General features: G+C 50.4%; 1 protein-coding gene across 1 annotated transcript; it reads right to left on the bottom strand.

The window, feature by feature from the left end:
- Window positions 1–5,478: 5,478 nt before the first annotated feature.
- Window positions 5,479–25,962, bottom strand: LOC144145081 (E3 ubiquitin-protein ligase MARCHF3-like). Its single transcript, XM_077676573.1, has 5 exons — window positions 25,784–25,962; window positions 22,922–23,149; window positions 19,029–19,374; window positions 17,076–17,204; window positions 5,479–5,810 (listed from the first exon to the last, which is right to left on the bottom strand). Exons 2-5 carry the CDS (start codon window positions 23,073–23,075, stop codon window positions 5,642–5,644), a joined length of 798 nt encoding a protein of 265 aa, XP_077532699.1. The 5' UTR covers window positions 23,076–23,149; window positions 25,784–25,962; the 3' UTR covers window positions 5,479–5,641.
- Window positions 25,963–26,450: the final 488 nt, after the last annotated feature.

A 26,450-nucleotide genomic window follows, 5' to 3' on the forward strand; every position in this document is an offset into this window, starting at 1 on the left:
AAGAAATCCGGACAATAGCCGCTGCATCGCTCTAATGACGTAATTAGAGCGCTCGAAGAACACCGAGACTCGGAAAGAGAGAAAATTTTTTGAGCCAGTTTCTAAATTATCTGATGGGCATAGAGCAGTAATTTTTGGCTGATGTACTTTTTGACCCCTATTTTAAGTACTGATTTTAAGTACTGAGTGTGTTTGTTGACTACGTTCTGCCAGCATTTAGGATATAAAAAAAGCAAAAAAAAGTGTTGCAGGGTGCCTTTATTTTTTGAGATTTTCGTACATCTTTCAACGGAATTATTGATTGTTTTACAAAACTGTGGTTTTGACGGAACCACGTGCCAAGCGAACCTGTCCAGTACCTGCGTCTTTTCTACGCTATGCAGGGTTATCGAAGAGAGAAAAAAATAGAACCGCACATTATCATCATTGAATGCGGAGAGATACCACCCAGTGTGTGGTGGGTCAACGGACCGCCTCTTTGGGGTTATCTGCAGGAAACACTGCGATATCTTGGCAGATTATAGGACAATATGCAACCTCGACTTTCTTGTTATAGATATAGTCCAGTTCGGGGAATATACTTTCAGACCGAACGCTCCCTAGGCGTATAGGGGGAAATCGAGCGCGGGATTCCGCATTGGGCAGTGAGTGAGTGAGTGAAAAGACTTTATTTGGTCATCCGGCGGACGACTATCCTAGACCCACGAGGGGAAGGTCATCCCGGTGCAGCCACACATCATCTCGGCAGTCAGTCAGCGCTAGACCGGCACTGATAATCGAGGGGGCATTATGTTCCATGGTTTTGGGAGCGCCGCAGAGGAGATAACATACACATGGTTAAAAAGGCGCCATTTTTTTGTACTGGCAACCTTTGAGGGCAGCCGCGTTTCGTGCAGTCTAAGAGGGAAATTTTATTGATGGCGGGACACGCATTATACACGTCATGACCAGGCTGCCAAAATAAACAAAAGTACCAAATGGTGAAGGGAGTGTATTGCTAAACCCTTTTAGTATGTTCACTCGAGTCACAGCGTCGGCGTCGATGTGGGCTAGTTAGTTACGGTTATGAAACAGTATTAGCCAGCGCACAAGAGAACAGGACGGAAAAACGCACAGCCTATTGCTTGTTCTGTAACCTTATCCGGTCCTGTTATCTCGTGCACTAAGTACTATTTATTCACTCGAGGCACGGCGGACATGCAATCCTGAGAGAAACTACGTACATAACCCCCCGTCCGAAGGATGTTGGTAGGAACGCAGAATGTATAATGACAACTTTATTCAAAATATCGAAAAGTTTTTGAGGAAAGAAGTTAGCACGGACTTCCGTTAATTTTCAATTGGTTCGTGGGTCTTGAGGAGTTTTGCGGGTGGATCTGGCATTCCCTTACAGTGTACGGTGCGGTAGTAACGTTCGCGCAGTACTTGCAGTTTCCTACATTGGCACTCAGGCATGTAGCATATATATCGCAACGTACCGCGGGGACCGATTCCCGTTTGCAGACTTGTCCAAATGAGCTTCTATAGTATATGACATCGCTCTTACAGGGACCCATGTAGTATTTTCTTGCAGCTCCGTAGTACTCCAAAATATATACCTATATTAAAGCGAAAGCTCTATCACGTCAAGTCTAGCAAAAAACATTCATCGCGTCGCAATGACCTTGAGCCACCTGAGCACAAGTGTGGCAGGTGTGACGTCACGTCACGTGATCTTCTGTGGAGAGGCGTGGCAGCTGAGCTCGCTCAGAGACTCACCGGGCGGTACCACGTGACTAGGCAAAACTGCTTTCGCCTGCGCTTGGCCACCCACCCAGTCTCGCTATGGATCGAGTACCGCCTGGGGCGTCTGTGCGTCCTCTTCAACGGAATTGATTGATTGATTGATTGATTGATTGATTGATTGATTGATTGATTGATTGATTGATTGATTGATTGATTGATTGATTGATTGATTGATTGATTGATTGATTGATTGATTGATTGATTTAACGCACCGACGCAAAACAGGCGATGAGGCGCGCGGTAGATGGAGGGCTACGGATTAATTTTGACCACCCATGGATCTTTAACGTGCGCCGAAATCTCGAACACACACGCGTTTTTGCTTCCCGCCTCCATCAGGAAAGCGGCCGGGAATCGAACCCGCGAGCTGCAATGAAATCAACATCCTGAATTCATTCAAAACCGAACGAAAGATACATTTCGCTCGTATAATATCAAACATCCTGCTAAACAAACTGGCGCACTCCCGATACCGCATGACACGCATGCAAACCTGATCATTAGGCCAATTCCAAGAAACATGCACCCCCTACACGTAGAGCGAAGGGAAAAAAGAGCTCGAGCTCTTCAGACAAAATTTGAAAGCAAACCCAACGTCGTGTATGTTCATGCAGCTGAGTATGGACACCACGAGGCCTACGCGATCGCCGCAGTAAACGCCGAGGGGTCCCCTTTAGATACCGCAACTGTCAAGACCCTCAGTCCTGAGACAGCGGAAGAGGCGGCGATAGCCATAGCACTTTCACTGCAACCCACCCCAACCACAATAATCTCTGATTCTAAAACCGCAATTCAAAATTTCGCTGCCGGCTTAATCTCTAAAGCAGCACTCAAAATTTTGAACCGAAATCCCCCCTTGTCCCCCGAGGAACTGGTCTGGACACCTGCGCACTCTGGCTTCGACGGAAACGCGGCAGCTCACGAAATGGCCCGAGGCCTCACCATCCGGGCGGGAGCTAGCCTGTATCCAAACCACGGAGCCAGATCTGCAAGGGACAGACTAGTGTCTTACAATGAAATCACGCAACATTACCGCCTCTGCCGCCGGGTCTACCCTCCGGCTGAAAAAAACCTAACTAACGAGCAAGCACACATCTGGCGCCTCCTACAAACAAACGCCTTCCCAAACCCCGCAAGGCTAACGCACATTCACCCGTCAATATACCCCACACCTGATTGCCCCCTATGCGGCGCCCCAGCCAATCTACCTCACATAATGTGGGCCTGCCCTCAATATAGCTTTCCCCTAATCACATCCGAGGAGCAGTGGGAGGAGGCACTGCGTAGCCCGGACCCAGGCGTGCAAACCACCCTGGTCACCCGAGCTACCGACGTCGCCGCTCGGCTCATGCCTGCGGCCACGAGTATCCTCTGACCTAAGGAGATGCTCAATAAAATGTTTTCTCTCTCTCGCTCGTAATAACTAAATTTAAAAGCGTTAAACCTGACGCATGTTTCTTTTTCGTGGCACGACTTCCCCTTCATCCCTAGAAAGGAGGGGGTGTTGTGATCCTGTGGGAGCTCCCGGTGTGTATACATGTTCTTGAGTTGCAACGCGTTCAGCGAGGTTCCCTTGCGGGCTTGCGTTTCCCACCGTCAACAGCGGTGTCCAGTATGGGCTTGCTTTGCTTCAAGGCCCGGCGGCTGGTTTTACCTTCCTGTAATCTTCCACAAGACTTGTCTCGTGAGTCACTCATGATAGTACACGCCCAGGGTGATTGCCATGGCTATCGCCATTTTTTTTTTGTCCCGTTGACGTCTCGAGATGTCAGTGTTGCGTTCGTTATCAACCTTTCCTTCGTCAATCACACTTCCTGCCGCACCTTGCCGCACCCGTTCCATTTGACGCTTTAACTCTGTTTTCTTTTTACCAGCACTGTTTTACTGCCACAGCCAGATATTAAATTAATATTAAGCCCTTCGCTTAGTCAAGAAAGACTGCAGTATTCAGAAATTGTCGACAGTGTCAGCGATAGCGTTTCATGGTGCCGCGCCGTTCATACAATACCGTGAAATTTCATTAATGAAAACCCAGCCCGTGCAGATTTTTTTTCTTTTTTGCGAAGATTGCATGTGCTGGCAAAATTAACGCCAATGTTAAAAACGAAGGTCATCAAAAGCGAGTGCCTAGAATCTCACCTGTATACCAACCAGATTCCGAAGTGCCATTCATGATGAGCTCGTCACGATTACATTCCTTATTTGAAGTCCGGCCGTCTAAACCCTATACAAACACAATAAAAGGTCGTTAATCCGAACCGCAAGGGGACTTCATGTTTCTTCGAATTAATGAAAGTAAACAATAACAACAGTACACTGCAACTGGAAAGCAGTAGGGCTTGCCAACACTTCGATGCCCCGAAAATCCCGTGATTGTGGCCTGCCTTTTTGGCCCTTAAGGTGACAGTCGGCACTTCTTGCTCTATGAAAAGAATGTACCAGTAGGCATCCCGTTCTCCTTCATCGAAACTGAGCAAGAGACCGGATGCATTTCATCCCGCCCTCATTTCTGAGTGGATAGCTGCACTATACTTTCGACGACCTCGTCCTCCTTGTAGTCATTGGCAGCGACAGCTTCTGCGATTAAGGCCAAAGATATAATGTGGGCAGGGCATGTAATGCGGAGGTAAGATAACCGTCGAGGTAAGTTAAGATTAACATCTAACATAACATCTTTCCTCTGCCCATCTAACTTTCTGCTGCCCCCTGCCACGCTTGCCTTCTCTAGGGATCCATTCTGTTACCCTTGATGACCAACGGTTATCTTACCTTCGCATTACGTGCCCTGTCCACTCCCATTTCTTCTTACGCATACGCGTGTACGCATATACGCGAATATAAGTGACGTCGCGCGTATACCCATATACGCAATAGAGTGGTCGAGCTGGGCGAGTTGGTATGGCGTCATGTTGGTATGTTGTCATTGGTCCCCGTCTTTTTCGCGCTGTTTTTGAGGCGATATATGCACGCTCCGTTCCTTAGACGGACTGTCTTCGGCGAACACCGCTTAGTAGCCCCAAAATCTGGTCCCGGTAGGATGCGTAGAAGCCGACGGCGCATGCGCACAGGATTGAATAGTCGAGTGTGCGCGCGACCTTCGTGTGCTCGCTAGTGCAGGATACGTGCCGTGGTCTGGTCTTTTTGTTCCTCACGTAGACACCATTTTACCTTACCCTCCCGTTTCCTCACCCATGCCTTAGGCACCACCCTCACTTTAGCAAAGTTAATTCAATTCAAATTCAATCCCACAACTCTCAATATGCCGGCGCAGAAAATGATTCCGGTGCACATATTAGCGTGGGTATAATAAACTACAGGGAGGAATTTTCCCTCCATTTTAATTCAGGTGCAAATATTAGCGTGGGTATAATAAAGTACAGGGAGGAATCCCTCCGCCCCCCACACACACATTTTAATTCAGGTGCAAATACTAGCGTGGGCATAATAAACTACAGGGATCAATTTTTCTCCCATTTTAATTCAGGTGCAAATATTAGCGTGATTATAATAAAAGTACAGGGATGAATTTTCCCCACTTTTTAAGGGGTAACAACTCGGCCATGCCGGTGAGCCTCCGCACAGTGACACGTGCTTTATTCTTTCACATACGCGTTACAAGGCATACCAGCAAAAAAAGGAAAAAGAGAGCGCCCTCCACCTTCGCGGAAATTTTCGCTTTCCCCCTCCCGCCGATAGCCCCGCAGCGAGTCCCGCTCGCACTTGTGAAGTGAGTCCGCGTGTGAGTGCAGCGAACGCCCGATGAGCGCGCGTTGCTGATACGGCATACCGCTCACTCGCCAGCACCTTCGTCGCGCTGGGCAGTAGTAGTGCGCCAGTGGTTGCAATCGGCTGGCGCTCAGACGGCGCTGGTGTAGATGATGAGCGTGCTACTGGTGGACTTTGGGGGCGACTCCTTGGACGGCGAGTTCGGCAGCTCAGCAGCCGAGTCTGGCTTGTCCGACAGCTCTTCGGGGACGGTGGCGGGAACGACATCCGTTTCCGGAGGCTCCTCGACAACGACGGCGCTGCAAGCGAGGCACGCGCAGTCGGGAAGCGCTGTTAACGAGAAATTGCTGTGGCTGAACTCGGTTAAACAAAGTTTGTAGAGCGGTAGTTTGTTTTTGCTTGTTTTGGGAAAGGGCGATACCACTGGTCTGCAAAGTTTAAAGGGACCGTGTAACACTTTTTTCAATTTTTTTAAATCTTAAATGCTTGCAGAACTTAGATTGGGGGGTCGCAAAGTACCTCGGCCAAATATTACTGCTCTATGCCCATCAGATAACTTGAAAACTCGCTCAATTTCACTTTCCCGGTCCTGAAGTTCTTCGACGGCTCGAATTACGTCACCAAGGCCATGTAGCGGCTGTTTGCCGGTTTTCCTTCACTTGCAGCTATGAACGCTTTTCGATCGCAACTTTAAAAAAAAACCACAGAAGAAAAGCAGAAACGGAAGGCGTATCTGGTGCGACGAGCAAATCACGCAGTGCCGCTCCATGCTGTGGATAACTGTAGCTTTCCCTGTGCTTCCAGACGATAAGGAAAGAGGAAAAGCGTTTATCGAAAGTATTGCACAGCCCCTTAAAGGGACCCTGCAACACTTTCGATAAACGCTTTTCCTCTTTCCTTATCGTCTGGAAGCATAGGGAAAGCTACAGTTATCCACAGCATGGAGCGGCACTGCGTGATTTGCTCGTCGCACCAGATACGCCTTCCGTTTCTGCTTTTCTTTTGTGGTTTTTTTTTTTTGAAGTGGCTATCGAAAAGCGTTCATTGCTGCAAGTGAAGGAAAACCGGCCAATAGCTCCTGCATTGGTGCAATGACGTACTTTTAACGCTTGGAGAACGTCAGGATCCAAAGAGAAACATTTTTGAGCTAGTTTTGAGTTACCTGTTTCGCATAGAGCAGTAATTTTTGGCTGAGGTACTTTGTGACTTCCTCGTCTAAGTACTAGATGTGCTGAGTCCGTTCTGAAAGCATTTAAAGGGGCACTGACACAAAATTTTGAAGGCGAGATAACTTCGGAGATAGATTGGTGGGAACACATATACATCATCTGCAAAATATCAGCGGCGAACACCGCCTAGAACATATTTAAAATCAATTTTAAAGTGTGCGAAACTCAACCGAGCAGCCAGGAGAGGACCACGCGCAATCGACATCCCGAGGATATTATGTAAATAAAGAACGTCACGAGTTTGTGTTTGCCGCTTCCGCACTGCCGCCGTTTTTCGCCGGCTCGCCCGGCTCGCCGCTCCAATCGGAGGGCCGGAGGGCGGAGCTTCTGCTCTCGAGAACGAACGACCCGATCGTTGGCGGCGGAGGCGCCGTGATTTCGTCAGCTAATCGGGCAGCTGGCCGCGACCGAAGTTCTACAGCGATTCCAGGCACTCTGTTTCTATTACTGTTTATTACCATGGGATGCGAAAACGCGCCGGAGGCACGAAAAGCCCACTGAGCTAGCCGCACGGTCGCTGTGCAGGCGGCGGCCACGGCCGCGAAGTGGCCCAGGCCGGCGCAGGTAGCTCGAGTGGTAGTTTGTTACCGCTGCACGAAATTGTCCCCAAGTCCCGACCATGGTGGCTTGCATGAGAAAGGAGTTAATGATGCGATGGCGGGTTGCATTAAAAATTGTCATCTGCACCGCTTACGAGAGCGGCACTCGAATATCCGCCGCAGTGCTAAGCCGAACACATCTGTAGGCGGACCTGTAGGCAGACCGGCCGGCTGCTCCCAGCGCGCGTCTTGCCACCCACCGTCTCGAGCGTCGCGCGTCGTTCTTTAGCCGCGGTAGCATTTGCACTCGCAGCGGCTGTGTCACATCCACGGTCGCTTTTTAATTAAGCGCCTCACGAGATCAGTACGTGGGGGCATTCGCAGAAACTGCCGTCGATGCGGATTCGACAGTGCTACGGCGGCTCTGCTCTGTGATATCCCTCCGACGGTCACGTGGTCAGCTTTGTTCACATAAAATCCACAAAATCCATCGTTTCGCGGCACTCGCTGAAACCGAAACTGCGACTGGCCGCATTGAAAATGCCTCTAATTAAACAACCGTTGCACGCTGAAGCAAATGAGGTTTCTACAGGTTATAAGTAGGTCACTAGCTACTTATCGCAACAAAAAAAAACAAGATGCAAACTTTTTGTGTCAGTGCCCCTTTAAGATTTTAGAGAAAAAAGTAAGTGTAGCAGACTCCCTTTAAACTAATTGCATGTGTTCGTTTAGCCAAAGACGAGACTATTGTTATGTAGAGTGCCGCTTTTTTAGCAGCAGTTGTCACATCTACAATAGCACCGAAGACAACACATGGGTGCTGGCCGGAGCCGTCGGCGCTATCGGTGAACTTGGCTGTAGCCGGCGCCTCTGGCGGCAGGAAAGGCTGACCTTGAGCGTCTATGCGCTTTCACTCCGCAACCGCCACAGGCGCTGGCTGCATGCAAATTTGACCTTGGCTGACCTTTAGAGGTCAGATTTACGGAACGAGGCGTTTTCTGGGTTTGTACCGGGACCAGTAAAGCTGTTGATCTAAAATATGAGGACGTATAAGCTTCGTGCTTAAGCGAAGAATACTATGTTTACATTGCATTATTGGTCGCTTGTCACGCTCTGAGCAACGCCCGCGAGTGGTGAAAACTTTCCGCTTCTACCCGCACTCCATCTGTTAGGGTAGCGCCTTACGATCCAGATGATTTCAGAAGGCGCCGCATGGTGGCACAGCAGCACTTTTGCCTCATGTAGATTTTTCACTCGCGATCAACGTCACCGACGATGCCGGCTTTTCAGCGACACGGGGCCCTCAACGCTACGCGCTCAGTATGGGACGGAGTCCAGACGATGCTGATGGTCCGTTTCCCTTCAGGTGGTTGGCGGGTGTCGAGGATATGACGAGCATTAGGGCAAATACGACTACGTAGGTAGGCACGACAGGCGTCTTGGGATTCGGTGTAAATGTAGCGGGGATGCTGTATGATGGTTAGAGCGATGGTCACCTGCTCATCGATCGAAATTTCTTCTCTTACAGGGGTGCGAAGAGAAGCTACTTTCGAATTGTCGTCCCCAGTACATGCCACGGCTACCACTTCACCTGCACAGACCAGGGCTGTGTCTGTGTAGGCTACGCTCTTGCTGTCTCACCTGCCCTTGTGCTTCGTTGGGTGCATGTTTTTTAGGGGCGAAGCTCCTTAAGGCGTGGGTCTGTCCATCCTCGACGTATGTATGTAGCCACCTCTAGTTTAGTTCTTGGATTGTTTACTAGATGGCGTGGCTACCTCTAGTTTAGTTCTTGGATTGTTTACTAGATGGCGGTACTTGTAAATGATGAAAAGATGCGCTTGGATTGTTTACCAGATGGCGTGGCTACCTCTAGTTTAGTTCTTGGATTGTTTACTAGATGGCGGGGAGCGTTGTAATAAAATCCGTTCGCTGTTGGCGCGCGCTCGGAGTCGCCCGATGGATAAGGCTGCAGATGTACGAGCCCGCGAGGCAGAAGCGCTCCGTGAAGCTGCGCGACGCCGCCGCCAAGATCCTGCCGTACGAGAGCGGGAGGCCGAAGCGTGTCGTCTGGCTGCGCGACGACGCCGCCAAGATCCCAGCGTTCGAGAACGAGAGGCCCAAGCGTCACGGCAACGGCGTGAGGACCCTGCCGTACGCGAAGCGGCACGGCTGCGGCGCGAAGAGGATCTCTAAAACGTCAGAGAACGGGAAGCGGCGAGAAAGCGCGCGTATCGGCAGGCAGACCCCGATGCAGTGAGAGCTCGTGAGGCGTCTGCAAAACGCACCAGGCGAGCTCAGCCCCAAGGTGCCGACGCGCGGTTTAAGCGAGACTTTCTAGACGTTACGTTCGGACACAGATGTAGTGGGCGAACTTTCACTGAAGAGTCACGGTTTTACTGATGATTTCCCCTCAGGAGCTTCGCCCACTCATCATCATTCACCCCGTGGATATGCTGTGAATTTTTTGGTGTTGGGCGGACGTCGATAAGGGACCTCCAGGCAGGTGGTATTTTCCGGGGTGCTTCACCAACGTGGATGGGCTTGCGGTTCAGTTGAGTAAGGATGGTATTTTCTGCTGGTGTTTTAGCAGTCGGTTAACGTGGTGAGCCTCAACCAATTATGCAAGGGTGTTGTGAGCACCCACTCCATAAGTATCTGCGTGGATAACGACGCTGGAAGATGCAGGGCTGTTCTTGTAGCTTTCCGGAGTATAGCTTCCAGTCGGGCTTGCTCAGCTTTTAAAAGATTCATGTAAAGAGTCACGTAGACTACTCGGGAAATCGGGAAGGCTTGTACCAGGCGGAGGGTGTCTGCTTCCTTCATTCCGCGATGTCTAGTCGTAACTCTCCGGATCATGTGGCCTCGCTGGTCTCATTGTTGCTTGAGGAGATTGATCTGATGGGTCCATCTGTTGTTGGCTTGAATGTGGAGACCCAGAATCCGGACTGGCTTGCATGCAGGGTATACCTTTTGGTCTTCTATGGTGAGGTAGACTTGTTGGATTGCAGGCTCCTGAGAATTGCCTCTCTTCATAGACAGCAGTTCTGTCTTCTGAGGTGCACATTTGAGGTCCATGACATGCACGTGTTCAGTAATTATGTCTGCGGCTTCTTGGAGTGTATCTTGTAGCTTGCCCAGGGCGCCCGGTTTGGGGTCCATAAGGTAATGTCATCTGCATAGAAGGCTACCTTGACGTTTGGGATGTGTTGTAGTTTCTGCGGTAGGTGGAGAAGAGAGATTAAAGAGGAGTGGAGAGAGGTCTACCCCTTGCGGGGTGCCCCTGTCACCGATCAGGAAGGTGTCCGACTCCAAGCCACCTATCTTGATTTGCGTTGTGCGTCCTGTTAAAAATGAGCGAATGCAGTTATAGGCGCGCTCACCGCAGTCAGTGCTGTTTAGTGTAGCAAGGATCCCCTCTATAGCACATTATCAAAGGTGCCTTTTAGGTCCAGTGCCAATACACCTCTGTAAGTGTTCCGGGTGGTCTTCTCAAATATGTATTTTTTAATTGGAGGAGGACGTCGTCCTGGGTGCTAAAATGTGGGCGGAAGCCAACCATGTTGTGTGGGAGTTGCCTGGTCTCTTCGAGGAAGTTTTATAGTCGGGCGTGTATAATTTTTCTCCGTTAACTTGCCCACGCAAGAAGTGAGGGATATTGGTCTCAGATTTTCATTGGTGAGTGGTTTGCCTGGCTCCTGGATGAATGTTACACTTGAATGTTTCCATTCCTCGGGAATGAAACCCTGTCCTTAGGCTTGGTTCATGCATGGAGGAGTGATTTGAGGCCAACGTCTTCCAAGTTCGCCAAGGCTTTGTACGTTATAGAGTCCGCTCCTGGTGCACTGTTCTTATTATTCAAGGCTAGCGCTTCCTTCAGTTCTTGCATGGAGATGGGCTCATCCAGTGTGGTGTTTGGAAGGCCGCTGTAGTCTGGGTGAGATGTCTTTGATGCGGGTGTTCCGCATCGGAGGTAGAGTGTAGCCAGGTTGTCAATAAGCTCATTGATAGCGCGAGTGATCCCCCGTTTTGCCTCAAATTTTCCTTTCGCTGGGTCAATCAGGTGGCGAAGGAGGTTCCATGTTTGCTTGAGGGATAGGCGGCCATTAACCTCGTCACATATCTTTAGCCAGTTTTCCTTAGCCAGTTCTTTTGCGTAGGCCGATGCTTTTGCGTTGAGTTCCGCGATGCGTTTTCGTAGTTTTTTATTGTGTCGTTGTCGTTTCCATCGCTTGGTAGCGCGCTCGCTAGTAGTACGTTGTAAACTCACTTGCGTTGCGCACAATGTCACTCGTACGCATGCACGTTTGTACGCTTTTTCGCTTAGCTTTTTTTTAATGCACTGAACAATCTCATTTTGCTTAGTAGTGATGCTACGAAGCGAACCTACTGGTTTGTGTTGTTCGTTTATGTGGAGACGAATATTCTTTGCATCGCTGGCCGCGAATAATATACCATGTATGTTCTATTATGGTTCTATGTCGGCTCTATTATGGAACTGCTTAAGACCGTTATAACTTTTTTGTATTGAGATAAAGGGGAAGGGGAGTCAAAAAGCGAGACAGGAGTGTTGCGGAACTGGACCTAGTGCCATGGCACCGCTCAGAACGCCTTTAATTCCACTTTATCTTCTAATCTAGCCAATTATAATGATAGTGCATTATATAGGCCCCTCGTCTTCGTCTTCCCTCAACAAGGAGCGATACCGAAGCCGGGAAATCTCGCAGGACATTTTTAAGGAGGTAAACAGGCGAATTAAAAACGACAACAAAAAAGGGGGAATCGGGCTTTTTTTTTTTTGCAAGAAATTGCTACCAATGGGCTGCAGACCACGATGATTTTGTTAAAAAATCCTCCTCCAGAAGCTTGTAAACATACCAGAGGCATAGGCGGGTTTCATGAACTTGTCAAACATCAGTGGCATTCCGTTTTGCGAAAAGGTACGCTGTATACCAGGGCGCGTATTCTTCTATTTCGTCCACCTTCCCCTACCGCGGGGCTTGCTGCTCTCTCGCACCGTTTTTATCTTCCTTGATAAGGTGTATTGTTCAACACCACGCGTCTTGCCACTATCAAATAACTCCGTTGGTACTGCTGCGACACACATAGGGGACGCTAAGTGCCAGCAGCGTCTCCCTGTCAGCTTATCAGTGAGTACGGAGAATCAGGCCCTACGACCACACTTGCCTACGGCGTTTTAAGCAAATAGTGAAACACGTCACCGTTTGGATCGCTGCCCCCTGACGTCGTCCAAAGGACGTAGGAGCGTTATCAGGTGACGACACGACGGGCTGACATTGGGGGAAACGTGTTATCGGGAGAGAACAAAGACGCGTGCGAAGGAGGAGACAATCCTAAGGGTATAGTTGTCCGGACCGTTCAAGAGTTCGAAGCAGATTGGTTTTCGCCGAATGAAGAGCGTAGTGCACACGATCAGAAAAGAGAAAATGTGACGAGAAAACACGAGGCGACGCGAAACGACAGTGCACCCGTGGCGGGTGGGGAGGGGGGGGGGGGGGCACGATTTTATGGCCGAGATTTATCTTGAGGTTTAAAGAGTCCCTGAAGATAAAATACAGGTTTGGTTCATTAAACAAACCGCTTTATCCCGATAACAACCTCCCCAATTTTATCGCGAACGCAATAGGTATTAGAGAAAACATATCAACCAAAGGCAACTCCTCAGCCAGTTTGCGGCGACGACATCATGACGTCACAGAATGTTTGTGCGAGTGGCGGCCGCCGACAAAAGTTGATGATGGTTGGTGTTTCATGGCGCAAGGCCAACGAGGGCAAAGAGCGCCAGAAAAGAAGTTATATAATGAAGCGAAGTGATTACCACAAAAAGGTAGGTATAAAAACATGTAAACCGAACATAGTAAAATCAATTAAAGGTAATGGTGATGGCTGGTGTATAGGGCCAGATTTGATTATGCGTGATATGAGATGAGGTTTAAAAACTTAACATCTGACAAATACTCAAACACACGTTTCAGGGAAACCATGGCATTGTCACCAAGAAACAGCGATGGATGTAGGGGAATATGTTGTCTGTAGAGTTCTCTGAAGTGTTTGTGTCGTGTTGTGCGCCGACCAAAGTGTACCGCCACGAAAGATTACTGGGCGATTGTTGTGGGGTCTCTCTGTTTCGTCGTATCAACTAGATAATAACGTGCAGTCAACACCCTGATAATTACGTTTTCAGTTCTGGCCCGTATGACGTCACTCCTGCTTATATTACGTCATCGTAGCGCAAAATTTCAAGGCTTTTCTATATTTCTTATCTGCATTTTCTGGGGGTAAACAACGTCTTCCTTTGCTCGAATGGAGTTTGGCGAGTTGCTAAAGGCTAGTTATTCCAAATTGAACAAAGCTGCATTTCGTGTTCATGTCCCCGTTGCAGAGCAGCGAAGCGATTGGGAACACGCGTCCGGCGTTAAAGGGGTCCTGAAATACCTTCCGCCGATGCATGGATGTACATGTACCCAAATAAAGCAATGTATTTGCAATCTCCTCCCGCAAGAATTTTGTTAAAGCGATGAGTATTAGCTGAGAAATCGTAAATCAAAAACAGCGCATTATCGTCGCTCCGTGTTTCCTCCTCCTTTCGACTTACTCTCCGCTGTTGACGGCGAGCGAGCTTTGCCTCCCATGATGCTGCGCTCCGCAGCGGTGACGTACTTCCGCTATTGCGCTGCTACGTCGTCTGCTACGGGCAAGCTTTGTTGACACCATGAATCCCGCACTTCGCTCAAGGCTGGAAAACCGAACGAAAAATCTGGCCGCATGTGTGCGGCGGCCTGGCCTTGCCCTTTCGCGGTGTTCGTTGGTGCAGTTGCTATTGGTGGCACGTGACTTTTTATCGGCGGCGAACTCGCAGCCGTACGAGGAAGATCGTGCGCTCGTTCCCTTTGATGCACCGACACTGTTTATCCAAAAAGTGCCGTATCAGATGTGGCCCCGCTGGTGCCGGGTCTTATTTTGCGGCGGTCGTAATTCCTGCCGGCGGCATGTGAAAAAGACATTTTAAATCGATACAGAACCCGTGCACAAAACCCTTCAATCATGTGACCAGTTCAGCTTGGGGCGACGCGTGGTGGAGAGCGGCAACGTTGGCAAAGCATGCTCCACCGCGGCTCTGAGCTTTCTAGCGCTGGAGCGAGCGCCACTTCTTTGAGAATCTCAAACATCGGTTGCCTTGACAACAAGGCACAAACCACTGTAGAACTCAGTTACAGTTGCGTGTTCCCGGTTCAGCTCGGGGCCCCACCTCGCGACATGTGGGCACTGCAGGCGTACCACCCACTCCCATTGGGAAGTGCGAGATGCGTTTGACATTACAGGAGGCGATGGTGTGTGTGTGTTGTGGACGTCTTTGTTTCGCGATGCAATGCGACGTTGTGCTTCTGCGGGTGGATAGTGCTTCCCATGGTCTGGGTTATCTTTCTCGAGCGACGTACGACTCAACTTCGCATGGGGTATGTGCAGTGTGCGTGGCTAAAAGCCATCTCGGCTTGTGCGCCGGAGTTAAGTGACTTGCTGTTTGTCCCCGCAAACCGCGCGCGAGGTGAGTGCCGAAGTTACGACGGGCAGGAGGAGGCAACCCATCGTCTTTCAATCGCGGTTCAGACTTGCAACGCATGTTGTGACGTTGTGTTCGTTCGAAACCCATCTCTGGATTGTTTTGAAGTAGAATAAAATGTATGCGTCAAACCCGGGCATTCGGCTCAGGGCGTTCTCTGCGATTGCACGAAAGAAGTGCCACGGGGCTTCAACGCTTTCTTTACGGAACGTACTCAGGTAAGGGAATATCCATGTCGTGTTATGGCCGTGCTGCATTTAATACAAACGGTTAAACGTTTGTTTACACTTGTTTCGTTTGTCGTAAAATGTCCAAGCACTCCGGCACTCCGCCGGCAGATCAGCCGGCGAGCCGACGCTGAGCAGACGACTCATCTCTTTGCCGGAAGTGCGTGAAAAAGCCGCCCAATAGCAGGATGTCTAGCTCATGACGAACATCTGGGAATCGATGATGTAGACATGTGAAGATGGCGGCGTCCAAAAACACGAAGGAAAGGGTGATAAAAAAGCGACAAACTTTGCAACAAAAGTGTGAGCTTTCCGCTGCGCGTAAAAGAGTAATACTTGGCACAGATGACGTTGACGACCCAATCTAACGATTGCGCTAGTTCATTTAGTGTGCTCAAAACGCCTTTCAGGGCCCCTTTAACGGCCGTTCGAAATATGACAGAAAATGAGCTGCGATTTTGCGGTCATGTGTTTTTTTTTTTTTTAAGACCGATGTTGAGTTGCCAACCAGAGTGACAGCGGTGGTTTGCGCATGAGCCAGGAGACGTTCTCCAGCTAGAGAAGTTTCCGCAGTGCGCACCGCTAAGTCAGCATGGTAAAGTCAGTTCTTCGCGGCGCACACCGTTACCCCGCTCCCGCACATTGGTCGACGGTTTTCGCTGCCGCGAGCTCATGGGCGCCCCCAATGCGGCTTTTCTTGTTCAGAAATCACTTCCCGTCACCCGTTTTGTTACGAAGAAAATCTAATGCGGACATCTACCGCCACTGCGGCGACCACACCTCTTCTAAATGCGCAGGTGAGGGCTAGTTGACTACCAACTGGCTGATGCCTTTGTTGTCGCAATAAATCATGCGCGAAAAAAAGCATGTGAACACCAAAAATAACGGGCATAAAATCGCATACTACCTCCGAACAACCTCGATTAAAATAACTGTCCACGAAATACCCCCGTAATAATCTAATCTAATCTAAACTAATCTAATACACCCATCTTTTTCAGGTGCACGACCTCCTCCTGCGTTGAACTAACGGACGGAGGCCCAGTACAGCCTTTCCACATATGGACCCTCCTCAAAGATTAGTTTGCCAGCGTGTAATCAGAGCTCGTGCGTATACGTCTATCTGCCTTCTGTGCCGCGATTGCTGTGCCGGTGATGTCAGCGCGTTGTTTATTGGTTCAGAATGAGTGCACTGCCGATATTAGCGTACTCAGTGACGGGGCGCACCTGCATACAACGCAGAACCGAACCGCTGCGTGTTCTAAATAGCTCGAGGCTTGTCTGATTGTTCCCGACCCGAACGCCACACCATCTCTTCCATCCATACTGACGGCCAAGCTATGGTCGGCCGTTCTCCAAGATAACGCCTCTGTGGTTGCACAACGGGGGCCTGGCTAAGGCACTCGTTTACATTCTCGGTATACGACGCCCAATTCCTCCACCACATTTAGCTGCCAAAAAAGGGTTTCTCTGCAGGGGTTCAATCCATTGTGGTGCCAGAAAACTTTCGGCAGGGTTGATTTCTCCCTCGTTCTCGGTGATTGGCTCCACGTGCAAAGATGCCAATCACGTGATACCGAGTGAGGAATCACCCGCCGCGGTGGCTCAGTGGCTAAGGCGTCGCGCTGCTGAGCCCGAGGTTGCGGGTTCGATTCCCGGCCGGTGCGGCCGCTTTTCTGATGGAGGCGCAAAGCAAAAACGCCCGTGTGTACGAGATTTCGGCGCATGTTAAAGATCCCCGGGTGGTCAAAATCAATCTGCAGCCCTCCACTACGGCGCGCCTCATCGCCCGCGTTGCGTCGGCGCGTTAAACCCTACAATCAACCCACCGCGTGTGGAATCAGCCCGGCCGAAGTTTTCCGCCACCACATTGGATTCAGCCGCTGGTCAGCAATGCATCGCGGCGCCTAGATGAGCCAAAACAGCTTGCGGGCACCGTTAAACGGTGCCCGTGTTTGTCCGCGCAACAGTGGCGGGAACGTGGACGCACCTCGGGGCCTCCAGGTCGATGTCTCCGCCCATGGCGGCCGGCTCGTCGCCCGAAGTCACGTTTGCCTTGATCAGCAGGTTCACGTGGAAGTTGTGTGACCGCCACTGCTTCCAGATTGTGTAGTGATACCTGCGGGGGCCACACGCGTCCAGCCGTCACCGTCCGCGAAGGATGCTCGCGCAGTGTATTTTTGCCCCCTCGAGACACGCTTAAAGGAACATACAGTGCATGTCCCCTAGCTCACATGAAAGCCAGCGTTTTACGGGGTAACCGCAAGTAATTTCCAAATCAACAGGCGGAAATAATTTTAATTTCGCGCAGAACTTTCTGAAGTCCGAAAGGTGACGCCAAGTAGCGTCAAAACGTAACACTAACGCACGTGCTCGACAACTCCGTCAGTTTCAACGCGTGATTCAAAAAAACGCATGAAGGAATAGGAAAGACAGTATATTATTGCTTTAACCGGGGGTAGGGTTTTAAATGCCGCTTTTCATCTCCCGTACATTTAAAAGTATGTTGCCGCGCGGCTGGCTGTCATGGTTGCCAGCTGGCCACGCATGGCTGGTAGATCTAAGAAATCCCGATTTCCAAAGTTATAGGGCGCTATCAGCAAAACCGTTTCGGTTTGAAGTGTTGTAAGTGACCCCTTTCATTCCGGATAAAGGAAATATACTCCACAAAAATCGTTTGTATCTCCCCTTGAGCTAATGCTTCCAGCGAGCTGCCCCCTACATTGTGTTTACGAGGCGAGGATGCGGTAGAGAAAATGTGTTTACAGTATTTAGGCCAGTTAAAGGACAAAAGGCAGGGCTTCTGCTAATATTCAGGATGGATCCCCCAACCCCGCCCTCTTCTTTCACCGGAACACTTTTCACTCTGCGGTAGGAGTGCGAAGGGTGAGGGTGGTAAGAGGGACCGTTGGGACCGTTGATGATTGCGACCGCGTAGGCGTCGTGGTGCCTGTAGCTAGCAGCGTCAACATAAACAGTTGCCGGATGCACTGGGTATCGCTTCGTAAGGGCCCGCGCACGCTGCTCCCTGCGGGATCGATTGTGCGTCGGGCGCACTTCTTCCCCCGCGACTGCGGAAGAGGCGGCCATTGCTCTTGCATTAACACTACGGCCTTCCCCTGCGATCATAATCTCCGATTCGAAGACGGCCATTCGAAATTTCACCCGGGGCCACATTTCTGCCCTGGCACTCAAAATCCTTCTTCAAAATCCCCCTGACTCCCCCACCGAGCTGGCATGGACCCCAGCCCACACGGGTGTTGGAGGGAACGAGGCAGCACACAGAGCCGCTCGAGAGTTCACCTTCCGAGTGGATCTTAGCCTTGAACCCTTCCATGGAGCCCTGTCAGCACGAGATCGGGTCCTTCCCTTTCATGAGATTACGTCTCATTACCGCCTCTCCGGCCGTCTACTGCCCCCTGCACACCCGGCGCTCTCTCCCACCGAAGAACGCCTATAGCGCTTAGTGCAAACGTACACCCTTCCTTGCCTCTCTCGCCTGCACCGCATGTACCCCACTCTGTACTCCTCACCCCACTGCCCCGCTTGTGGGGTGGTCCAAACCATGGATCACCTCCTCTGGCAATGCCCCCACAACCTATTCCCCCCATATCGAGACGGTGAGCACTGGGCGAGGGCGTTGGGCAGCTCGGATTCGGCGGTGCAAGATGCCATCGTCGCCCGGGCTGCCAAAGTCACCGGGGACCTTCCTCCCTCGGTCACCACCCCTCCCCCGAATTATCCCTTGCGGCAATAAAAGTTTTGTCTCTCTCTCTCTCTCTTTCACTCTGCGGTAAATTCCCCACAAAGGCATCGCTCGTGAATTGTGTTTTCGCGTGGCCCGTGGCATTACAAGTACATTACATTACGTTTCAGTGCCTTCTAAGTTGTAGTACGTGCACTGCTCCGGTGCTGCACCCGAGGAGGAGGAGCGCTCACTAACCTGTAGAGCAGCGTGACCCAGACGCAGAAGACGACGAAGAGCACGATGGTGATGAAGACGAGGCCCGCGCTCTCCCACGTGGGGAAGCCCTCGTGGCTGAACTGTATGGCGCCCTCGGTGCAGAGCCAGAGCGAGAAGACCACGAGGGGCGTGAGCAGCAGCAGCGCCACCATGTCGCCCACCAGGTTCTGCTTGTCCTCGCGCGTGCTCGAGTTCATGAGCCACTCGTGGAAGCCCTTGGGCCTCCGCGCCGTCATGTAGTGGTACTTGCAGATCTCGCACTGGTCGATCGCCTGGTTGCCCAGCCACGTCTCCAGGCACGTCTTGTGGACCTTGGCCAGGGAACCTGAGCGAAAGGAAATTTGTTCACGAGGTGTGCGCGGTCCACGGCTCTTGCGCTCTTCTATGGATACGGACGGGCACTGTCCCAAAGCAGTAAATCGTACCAGGCTGCACTGGTGCAATAGCATCACTAAATAAGCTACGCTTAAGAGTACCGCCACTCCATGCACCCGGAAGCGTCTGGGGCCATTTTGTTTCTGGCTTGCAGTGTTGCCATCTCTCCCAACAAAACCGCCGCCGGTTGTGACGGGCAGAGTGCGACCAGCCGCTCTAGCGTCCGTGCAGCAGAGAGAGAGAGAGAGAGAGAGAGAGAGAGAGAGAGAGAGAGAGAGAGAGAGAGAGAGAGAGAGACGACCCTCAAACACATAAATATCACGTGGTGCCGACCGACCAATGAAAATCCTGGCGGCACATAACAATGAGAGAAAAGAGTACCGATAATCTAAAGGCCTTTATTTAATGACGCTAGGTGCAAGTGATGTTCCACTGAGTGGTTTCGTTGCCAGGGTAGGGAACAACAATTACCAGGTAGTTTCTCGTCATGCTTCGTGCACGTTTGCTATCCGACAGCGGAGAACTCTATCTTATTACACCACTTGTGGTCAATTCATGTACAGTGGATCCTTCTACCCCGCACAACGTTTCGTAGTTAACGAACTGATGTCAAACTTTGCCAAAGAAAAGAAAAAAAGTGTGGTTGATTCCTGTCTCGTAGAAATCGGTAAAATACGAAAGTGAAATGTGCAGCGAAATCTAAAGTGAAGCATGATATGCGGTCGGATGCTGTGTTGTGGATGTGCTTGGCGAGCGACGTCCTGCTGATGGGTCGCTTCGGCAAAGGCGTACTGGCGTCATTTCCGTGACGGATATGACGTCAGTGAATATTTGTGTATCCCGGCATGAAACGCTTTCGTGTTAAAATATAAAACCCGAAAACTTACAAAAAATGAGATAACGTACTCTTTAGTACTAAAAATTGCTTCCCCGCAAGAAGACCCTATGTGCAGGGGTGCACCCTTTACAGGCCGCTCGCTTCGTTGTACTGGCGTCACTTCCGTGACAGATATGACGTCAGCGAAATCCCGATGTCCCCCGGAATAAAACACTTTCGTGTTAAAAAAAACCAGAGTGTGAAGCCTGCAGAATTCCTGTGGACTGAGGAGGCGGAAAGGACTAGCGAGAGGGGTTATGTGAGTTTTTGGTGCACCGTACATAGGTATGAACCGGAAATTCGCCTGGGCTTTGCACTGATGCCTACTGTTCGTGCAACATGGACTTCTAGCCGTGCGGTGACTTATGCAACCGTCCCCTACTGCCCTGCTTCCGCTGCGGAAGCGACATTGGACCACCTCCTGGGGTCGTGTCCACGACTCCAACAAGCCCGATCCTGGCACATGGTAGCCCCAGGACACCACCCCGGCCGTCCGCCCGATATGCATCGGTGGACGCATGGTCCTCTCTACAAGCAGCTCTTGGACTTTCTTGATGAGACTAGTCTATACAGCATTCTGTAATGCACAAAGGCGCTTGCCTCCCGTCACTTTCCTACTTTTTTATCCTTCCATTCCTTTGGTGCCCTGTGGTAAAATGGCGCAAAAAAAAAGTACAGGTATGAACCGTTCTATTTTTTGCAACTAATGTGGCACTGCAGTGAGCGAGCAACCCCTGCGCAATTAGCGCAATAGATTGCTGAGTTTCTGTGTGGATTTGCTTCTGGAATCAATAATAGTCTGCTTCTTTTGACGGCAAAGCAACTTATAGGAATGATGAACGGCGAGGCATTTCGTGATAAAATACAGCAAAGAACTGGCGCTTCTGTACAATCAGAACGTGCGGCCCAGAATGCAATGAACGAAATGATATCGAAATGCGATGATCCGAAATGTTCGAAAAATACGCGGCGTTTATGAAGATCACGGCACCCTGCAACTTCTGGAAACTATAGTTTGCCTTAAAGAGCTATGCTGACAGAACAAGGTTGGTTGATTAGAAAGGTTGCATCGTTAGGACCATACAGACATCACTTTTAATATAAACTTTGCTTAAATAAGCTATATAACTACGAAAAAATGGAATGGCCATGCAACCCACTAACTCATTTCCCGCAACCGAACCTATGTCATATGCGGCAGCCCTGCGGTTGGCTGAGGCCGCCAAAAGCAAACGCAAATTAGGCAGAGCTGATAAGCTTGCCGAACGAGCTATTTGCACTTATATTTAGGGCACACTCTTTTTATAGGGGTAAGAATGGTTGGGTAAACAGGAAGTTACGAAAGCACACGTAAACATAGAAGTACCGATGCCTACTGCTGCTGGTACTGCGCGCACTACGCTTGTTTTAGCTGCACAGCACTGCGGCGCTTTGATTGATTGATTGATTGATTGATTGATTGATTGATTGATTGACTGATTGATTGATTGATTGATTGATTGATTGATTGATTGATTGATTGATTGATTGATTGATTGATTGATTGATTGATTGTAGGGTTTAACCCGCCGACGCAACGCAGGCGATGAGGCACGCTGTAGTGGAGGGCTCCGGATTAATTTTGACCACCTGGGGATCTTTAACGTGCGCCGAAATCTCGTACACACGGGCGTTTTTGCTTTTCTCCTCCGCGCGAAAAGCAAAAGCGAAAAGCAAAAACTTTTGCTTTTCGCGCGGAGGCGAAAAAAAAAACTTTTGCTTTTGCTTTTCGCTTTTCGCGCTTTGAGGTTGTCTGAGACGGAAGTTGCCGATTCGCGTAAGCAACGGTGTCTTACGTGACCGTATTTGTCGAGCGAACACCATGTTTCACGAAACGATTGTTTTCTACCTTAACAAAAACAAGTCAGGTACAAATACAGTCGAAAACAAAGGAAAGGCAGAAAACGGCCCTTCGCGGTATGGTGGCGCCATCTAGGCTGACTAACGGTAAACTAGGCTCCGCAATCGGCTGGAGAGCTATTCTTGTGATGTCATTGCAGACGTCGCAAAAACACGATTTGGCGGGAAAATCAAAATTTTAACTTAATTTCTCAGTGAATAAAGTGTTGTAATTGCTTCCGGACAAGCGATGGGGGCACTGTCTAACACGAAATCTTTCGAATAACACAAACTTATATTTTGTCGGCATGGCCCCTTTAAAAGCCACTCACGCCGACTGACTTGTCGCGGAAAAAGGAAAGGTTCTATAAGCGCCAGGTAAACGGTTGCCCTCCACACAAAAAAGAAGGGCAATCAGCAAAAGGTCGAAATTCAATCAACACTGCACCGGACATTCCAGAGCGTAATACAGCCCACGAATGCGCTAAACAATCCCGATAACTTTCGTTGTTCCTCGGATCTGGTAGCTACGTGAGCTGTAGGGTGTCCACAGGAACCTGTAATGCAACCCTCGGCATCACCAATTCGAGCACCAAGCCTGTTCCTTTCCTGGGGAATTGATGGGTAAAAAGCACACCGACACGAACCCTCACTGTGGTCATTGGCAGTTTCACGAGCAGAGCACAACGGCAGTCCTCAACCTTCTTGAGTGGATCTCGTACCGGCATCATGTACGGCTCACCTTTGCACTTGCAGGGGGCCAGCAGCGACTCGGTGCTGACGCCGCAGAAGCAGATGCGGCAGATGTCGCCATTGTTGCCGCTCTTGTCCTTGGAGTCGGTGCTTGTGTCGGACACTTTCTCGGTGGGCGTCAGCTCAGGCTGCTCGGAAACCATCGAGATGGCAGCAGTGGCGGCAGCACCGTCAGGCGCCCATGCCTCGTCTCCCGGCGCCCCTGCCCGTTGCCCGGCTGCGCGGCACGGAGGCATGCACCGCACACTTCCCGCCATGAGACCACGGGCACAATCGACGCTACGAACAGACACTTATAGCGCGAGTACGTACACCTGAGCAGTCATGCGACGACCTTGTCACCAATACATGAAATCGATACAAACTCAGCATTGATAGAACTTCGTCGATGTTGATGACAACACGCTATTCATTTTTGATTGAATCCCGTGAGAGAGTCCACTCCCGTAAGTGGGCTTTACTGCCACACACCGAGCGCAAGTATAGTACGCTTCATCACGTTACATTATGCATTTGCAAAGATTTTACATCATCATCATCATCATCATCATCATCATCACCATCACCATCACCACCACCACCACCACCACCAGCCTATCTACGCCCACTCCAGGGAAAAGGACTCTCCCATTAATCTCCAATTACCCCGGTCCTGTGCTAACTGCGGCCTATTTATCCCCGCAAACTTCTTGATCTCGTCTGCCCATCTAACTTTCTGCCGCCCCCTGCCACGCTTGCCTTCTCTAGGGATCCACTCTGTTACCCTTAACGACCAACGGTTATCCTGCCTTCGCATTACATGCCCTGCCCACGTCCATTTCTTCTTCTTAATTTCTACTAATATGTCCTTAACACGCGTTTGTTCCCTGACCAACTCCGCTCTCTTCTTGTCCCTTAATGTTAAACCTATCACCTTCCGTTCCATTGTTCGCTGAGTCGTCCGCATTTTAAGTGGAACCCTCATAGTGAGCCTCCAAGTTTCTGCCCCGTAGGTGAGTACCGGTAAGATGCAGCTGTCATACACTTTCTTCTTCAGGGACAATGGTAGGCTTCCATTCATTATCTAAGAATGCCTGTCGAATGCACTCCACCCCATTCTTATCCTTCTAATTACCTCTGCCTCATGGTTGGGATCCGGGGTCCCAACTTGTCCAAAGTAGATATATTCGCTTACCACTTCTACTGCCTCGCCACCTATCTCAAATCGCTGTGCTGTCCCGAGGTTATTGATCATCACGTTTACATTACGTCGTACCAAATGTACCAAAGGCTTTACTGCATAGCACCGAAACTTATGTGAAAAGGCCAATATCAGTACGTAGTAGTATATTTCACTGACAAAACGAAGCTTCTTAACGTCGGCTTCACTGCTAAACACCAAATCTTTGTTGAGAAGAGGTTTCTGCAGGAACAGATGCGATGAGAAAGGAAGTCATTTGCAAGGCCAGCGTCTGGGGCACCAGAGTTCGAGTTCATTTACTAGAGAAACCCGGTCCCGCGTAGCTTGCTGGAGCGGGCTTTTCCCACAACTCTCATTTGGGTTGTTTTAAATTATTCGGGGACCGGAATAAAACACAAAAACCGTGGAGACGGGGCTTGATCTACTGTTTTCAAACCTTACATTTTTATTTAAGCTTTGCAAGGTGGCGACAGGATCCACTATCCCCTCATCGATAGCTGCCTAACTGCGTTGTAATAATTTGATATAGCGGGTGATTAAATTAGCCTAGGTGGCGACAGGATCCACTAGCTAATCATCGATAGCTGCCTAACTGCGTTGTAATAATTTGATATAGCGGGCGATTAAATTAGCCTAAGTCGCGCACTTGATTTCATGTGCCATGGCTTCACTTGATAGTAGTGAGTGACTACTGATAAGCGAGTGACGATATCTCACATCTCGTCGACTGACGGCGGACAAAATATTCCAACAGCAATGTCAAGGCATGCTATCGGGAACGTCTAATCAAAGTGTACATTATAAGAGGGCGCGAAATATGAACATGTCTGATTTTTAATATAAATAAAACCGAATGAGCTTCATGAATTCTGAGGAACCATTCAGCAATCACCCAACTTGAATAACGATATTGCTTCTCCTTCTGGACTAACTAGTTCGGACTATAGTGCACAACATTCAAAGGCCTCTACGTGATCAGACGTGATTGTACGACTGCCCGTAGAGTTACGCAGGCGTTATCAATTTCACCCGCAGATGGAGATATTGCTATCGCTGTCGTAGAAAGCTGTACTGGCATTACCTACCTGCTGACATGCGCTAAGACTTGAGGATGAATGTTCAATTATTCTAAGGTCTTCGCATGTTTCTAGGTTAAATGAGGCCATTTGAGATCGAGTTGGAGTTTGTTTTAGCGCGCGTTTTGTCCCTCCTTCACTTCATCCTGCTCAATGCTCGCTAGCCAGAGAGAGAGAGAGAAAAATTTCTTATCTAAACAGCTCTAGTCCGGGCCGTCGTGCCACAGTCGCTTCATTAAGAGAGGCCCGTTCGTCGAAATCCCTATGAATTCCTTAGTTAGCGGCCAACTTGCCCAACATTCGGCTTTAGAGGCCATTTCGCCACACCCTACACACAAAATACACACCGGCCATGAAAATCCCTGCTGAGTCCAGCAGCCACGACCGTGCCGCGACTATATCGGCAATACTGTGCACCGCCGCACTTCCAAGTACGGTTTGCCGCGCGAGGACAACACGAAACCACGTGACAACAGCACCGCAAACGAGCGTGGCAAGTAACAAGGGCACAGACACGGCTTTTACTCAACGCCTGACCCCCTGGTTGTCCCACACATGCAACGGGCGCCAAGGTAGGCGAGAAAGAAGAGCGTACCGCTAGGCTCCTCCAGCCTCGCAGATGGTTCGGGTCCCGCTCACACGGCGCACCGCGTCGCGGGTACTCGGAACGTCTCTGTCGGCGGCTGGCGTCCGCTGCCGTGAAGCGCCGCTTTCAACGACGGCCCAGCAGAGGCAAGGGGCAGAAGGCCAAAAGCAGCGCCTCCTGGGCTCGTGTTCCGAGGGCCACGCGCTCGGCCCCTGCAGGCGGCGGGATGAACCAGGGTGGCCGGGATGGGCGACGCACGTCGCCCGCTTTTGGGGGTCAGCTCGAGACGTGGCCCGTCTGTGTGGCTACGACGTCTAGCAGCAGCTACGCGAGCGGCCCGCAGGGCTGTGTGAGCCAGCCGGCGCAGGCCGAAATCACCACGCGATCCATGCGGTGTTTACGCGAGTGCCGAAGAGCGGCGCTACAGGGCTCGGACAGTGTTGCCCCGCAGACCAGGTTGGAGATGCGGCAAGGCCAGTGCTTCTCGTGTCGCTCAGCCGTACACTGATTGTTCTTGTGCCACAGGGACAATCGCTGGCTTTAGCAAGCCGCCAGACATGCAAGTTTTCGGGTAAGGCGAGCGTGCCAAGACTAACGGTCGTCAATCCCTAAGCGATGAATGACTCTTGAAGCAGAGAAAAAAGACCGCTACCGTGACATCCGCGCTTCCTCTACT

The sequence above is a fragment of the Haemaphysalis longicornis genome, unplaced genomic scaffold, assembly GCF_048455015.1.
Source record: "Haemaphysalis longicornis isolate Haplotype H1 unplaced genomic scaffold, Haemaphysalis longicornis Haplotype H1 scaffold_7, whole genome shotgun sequence".
In the NCBI taxonomy this organism is placed as follows: domain Eukaryota; kingdom Metazoa; phylum Arthropoda; class Arachnida; order Ixodida; family Ixodidae; genus Haemaphysalis; species Haemaphysalis longicornis.

Coding starts and splice junctions, on each gene's coding strand:
- LOC144145081 (XM_077676573.1), bottom strand. CDS start 23,075: ATGGTTTCCGAGCAGCCTGAGCTGACGCCCACCGAGAAAGTGTCCGAC. Junction 19,375..22,921: donor GGCCCCCTGCAAGTGCAAAG/GTGAGCCGTACA, acceptor CCTTTCGCTCAG/GTTCCCTGGCCAAGGTCCAC. Junction 17,205..19,028: donor TGGGTCACGCTGCTCTACAG/GTTAGTGAGCGC, acceptor TGGCCCCCGCAG/GTATCACTACACAATCTGGA.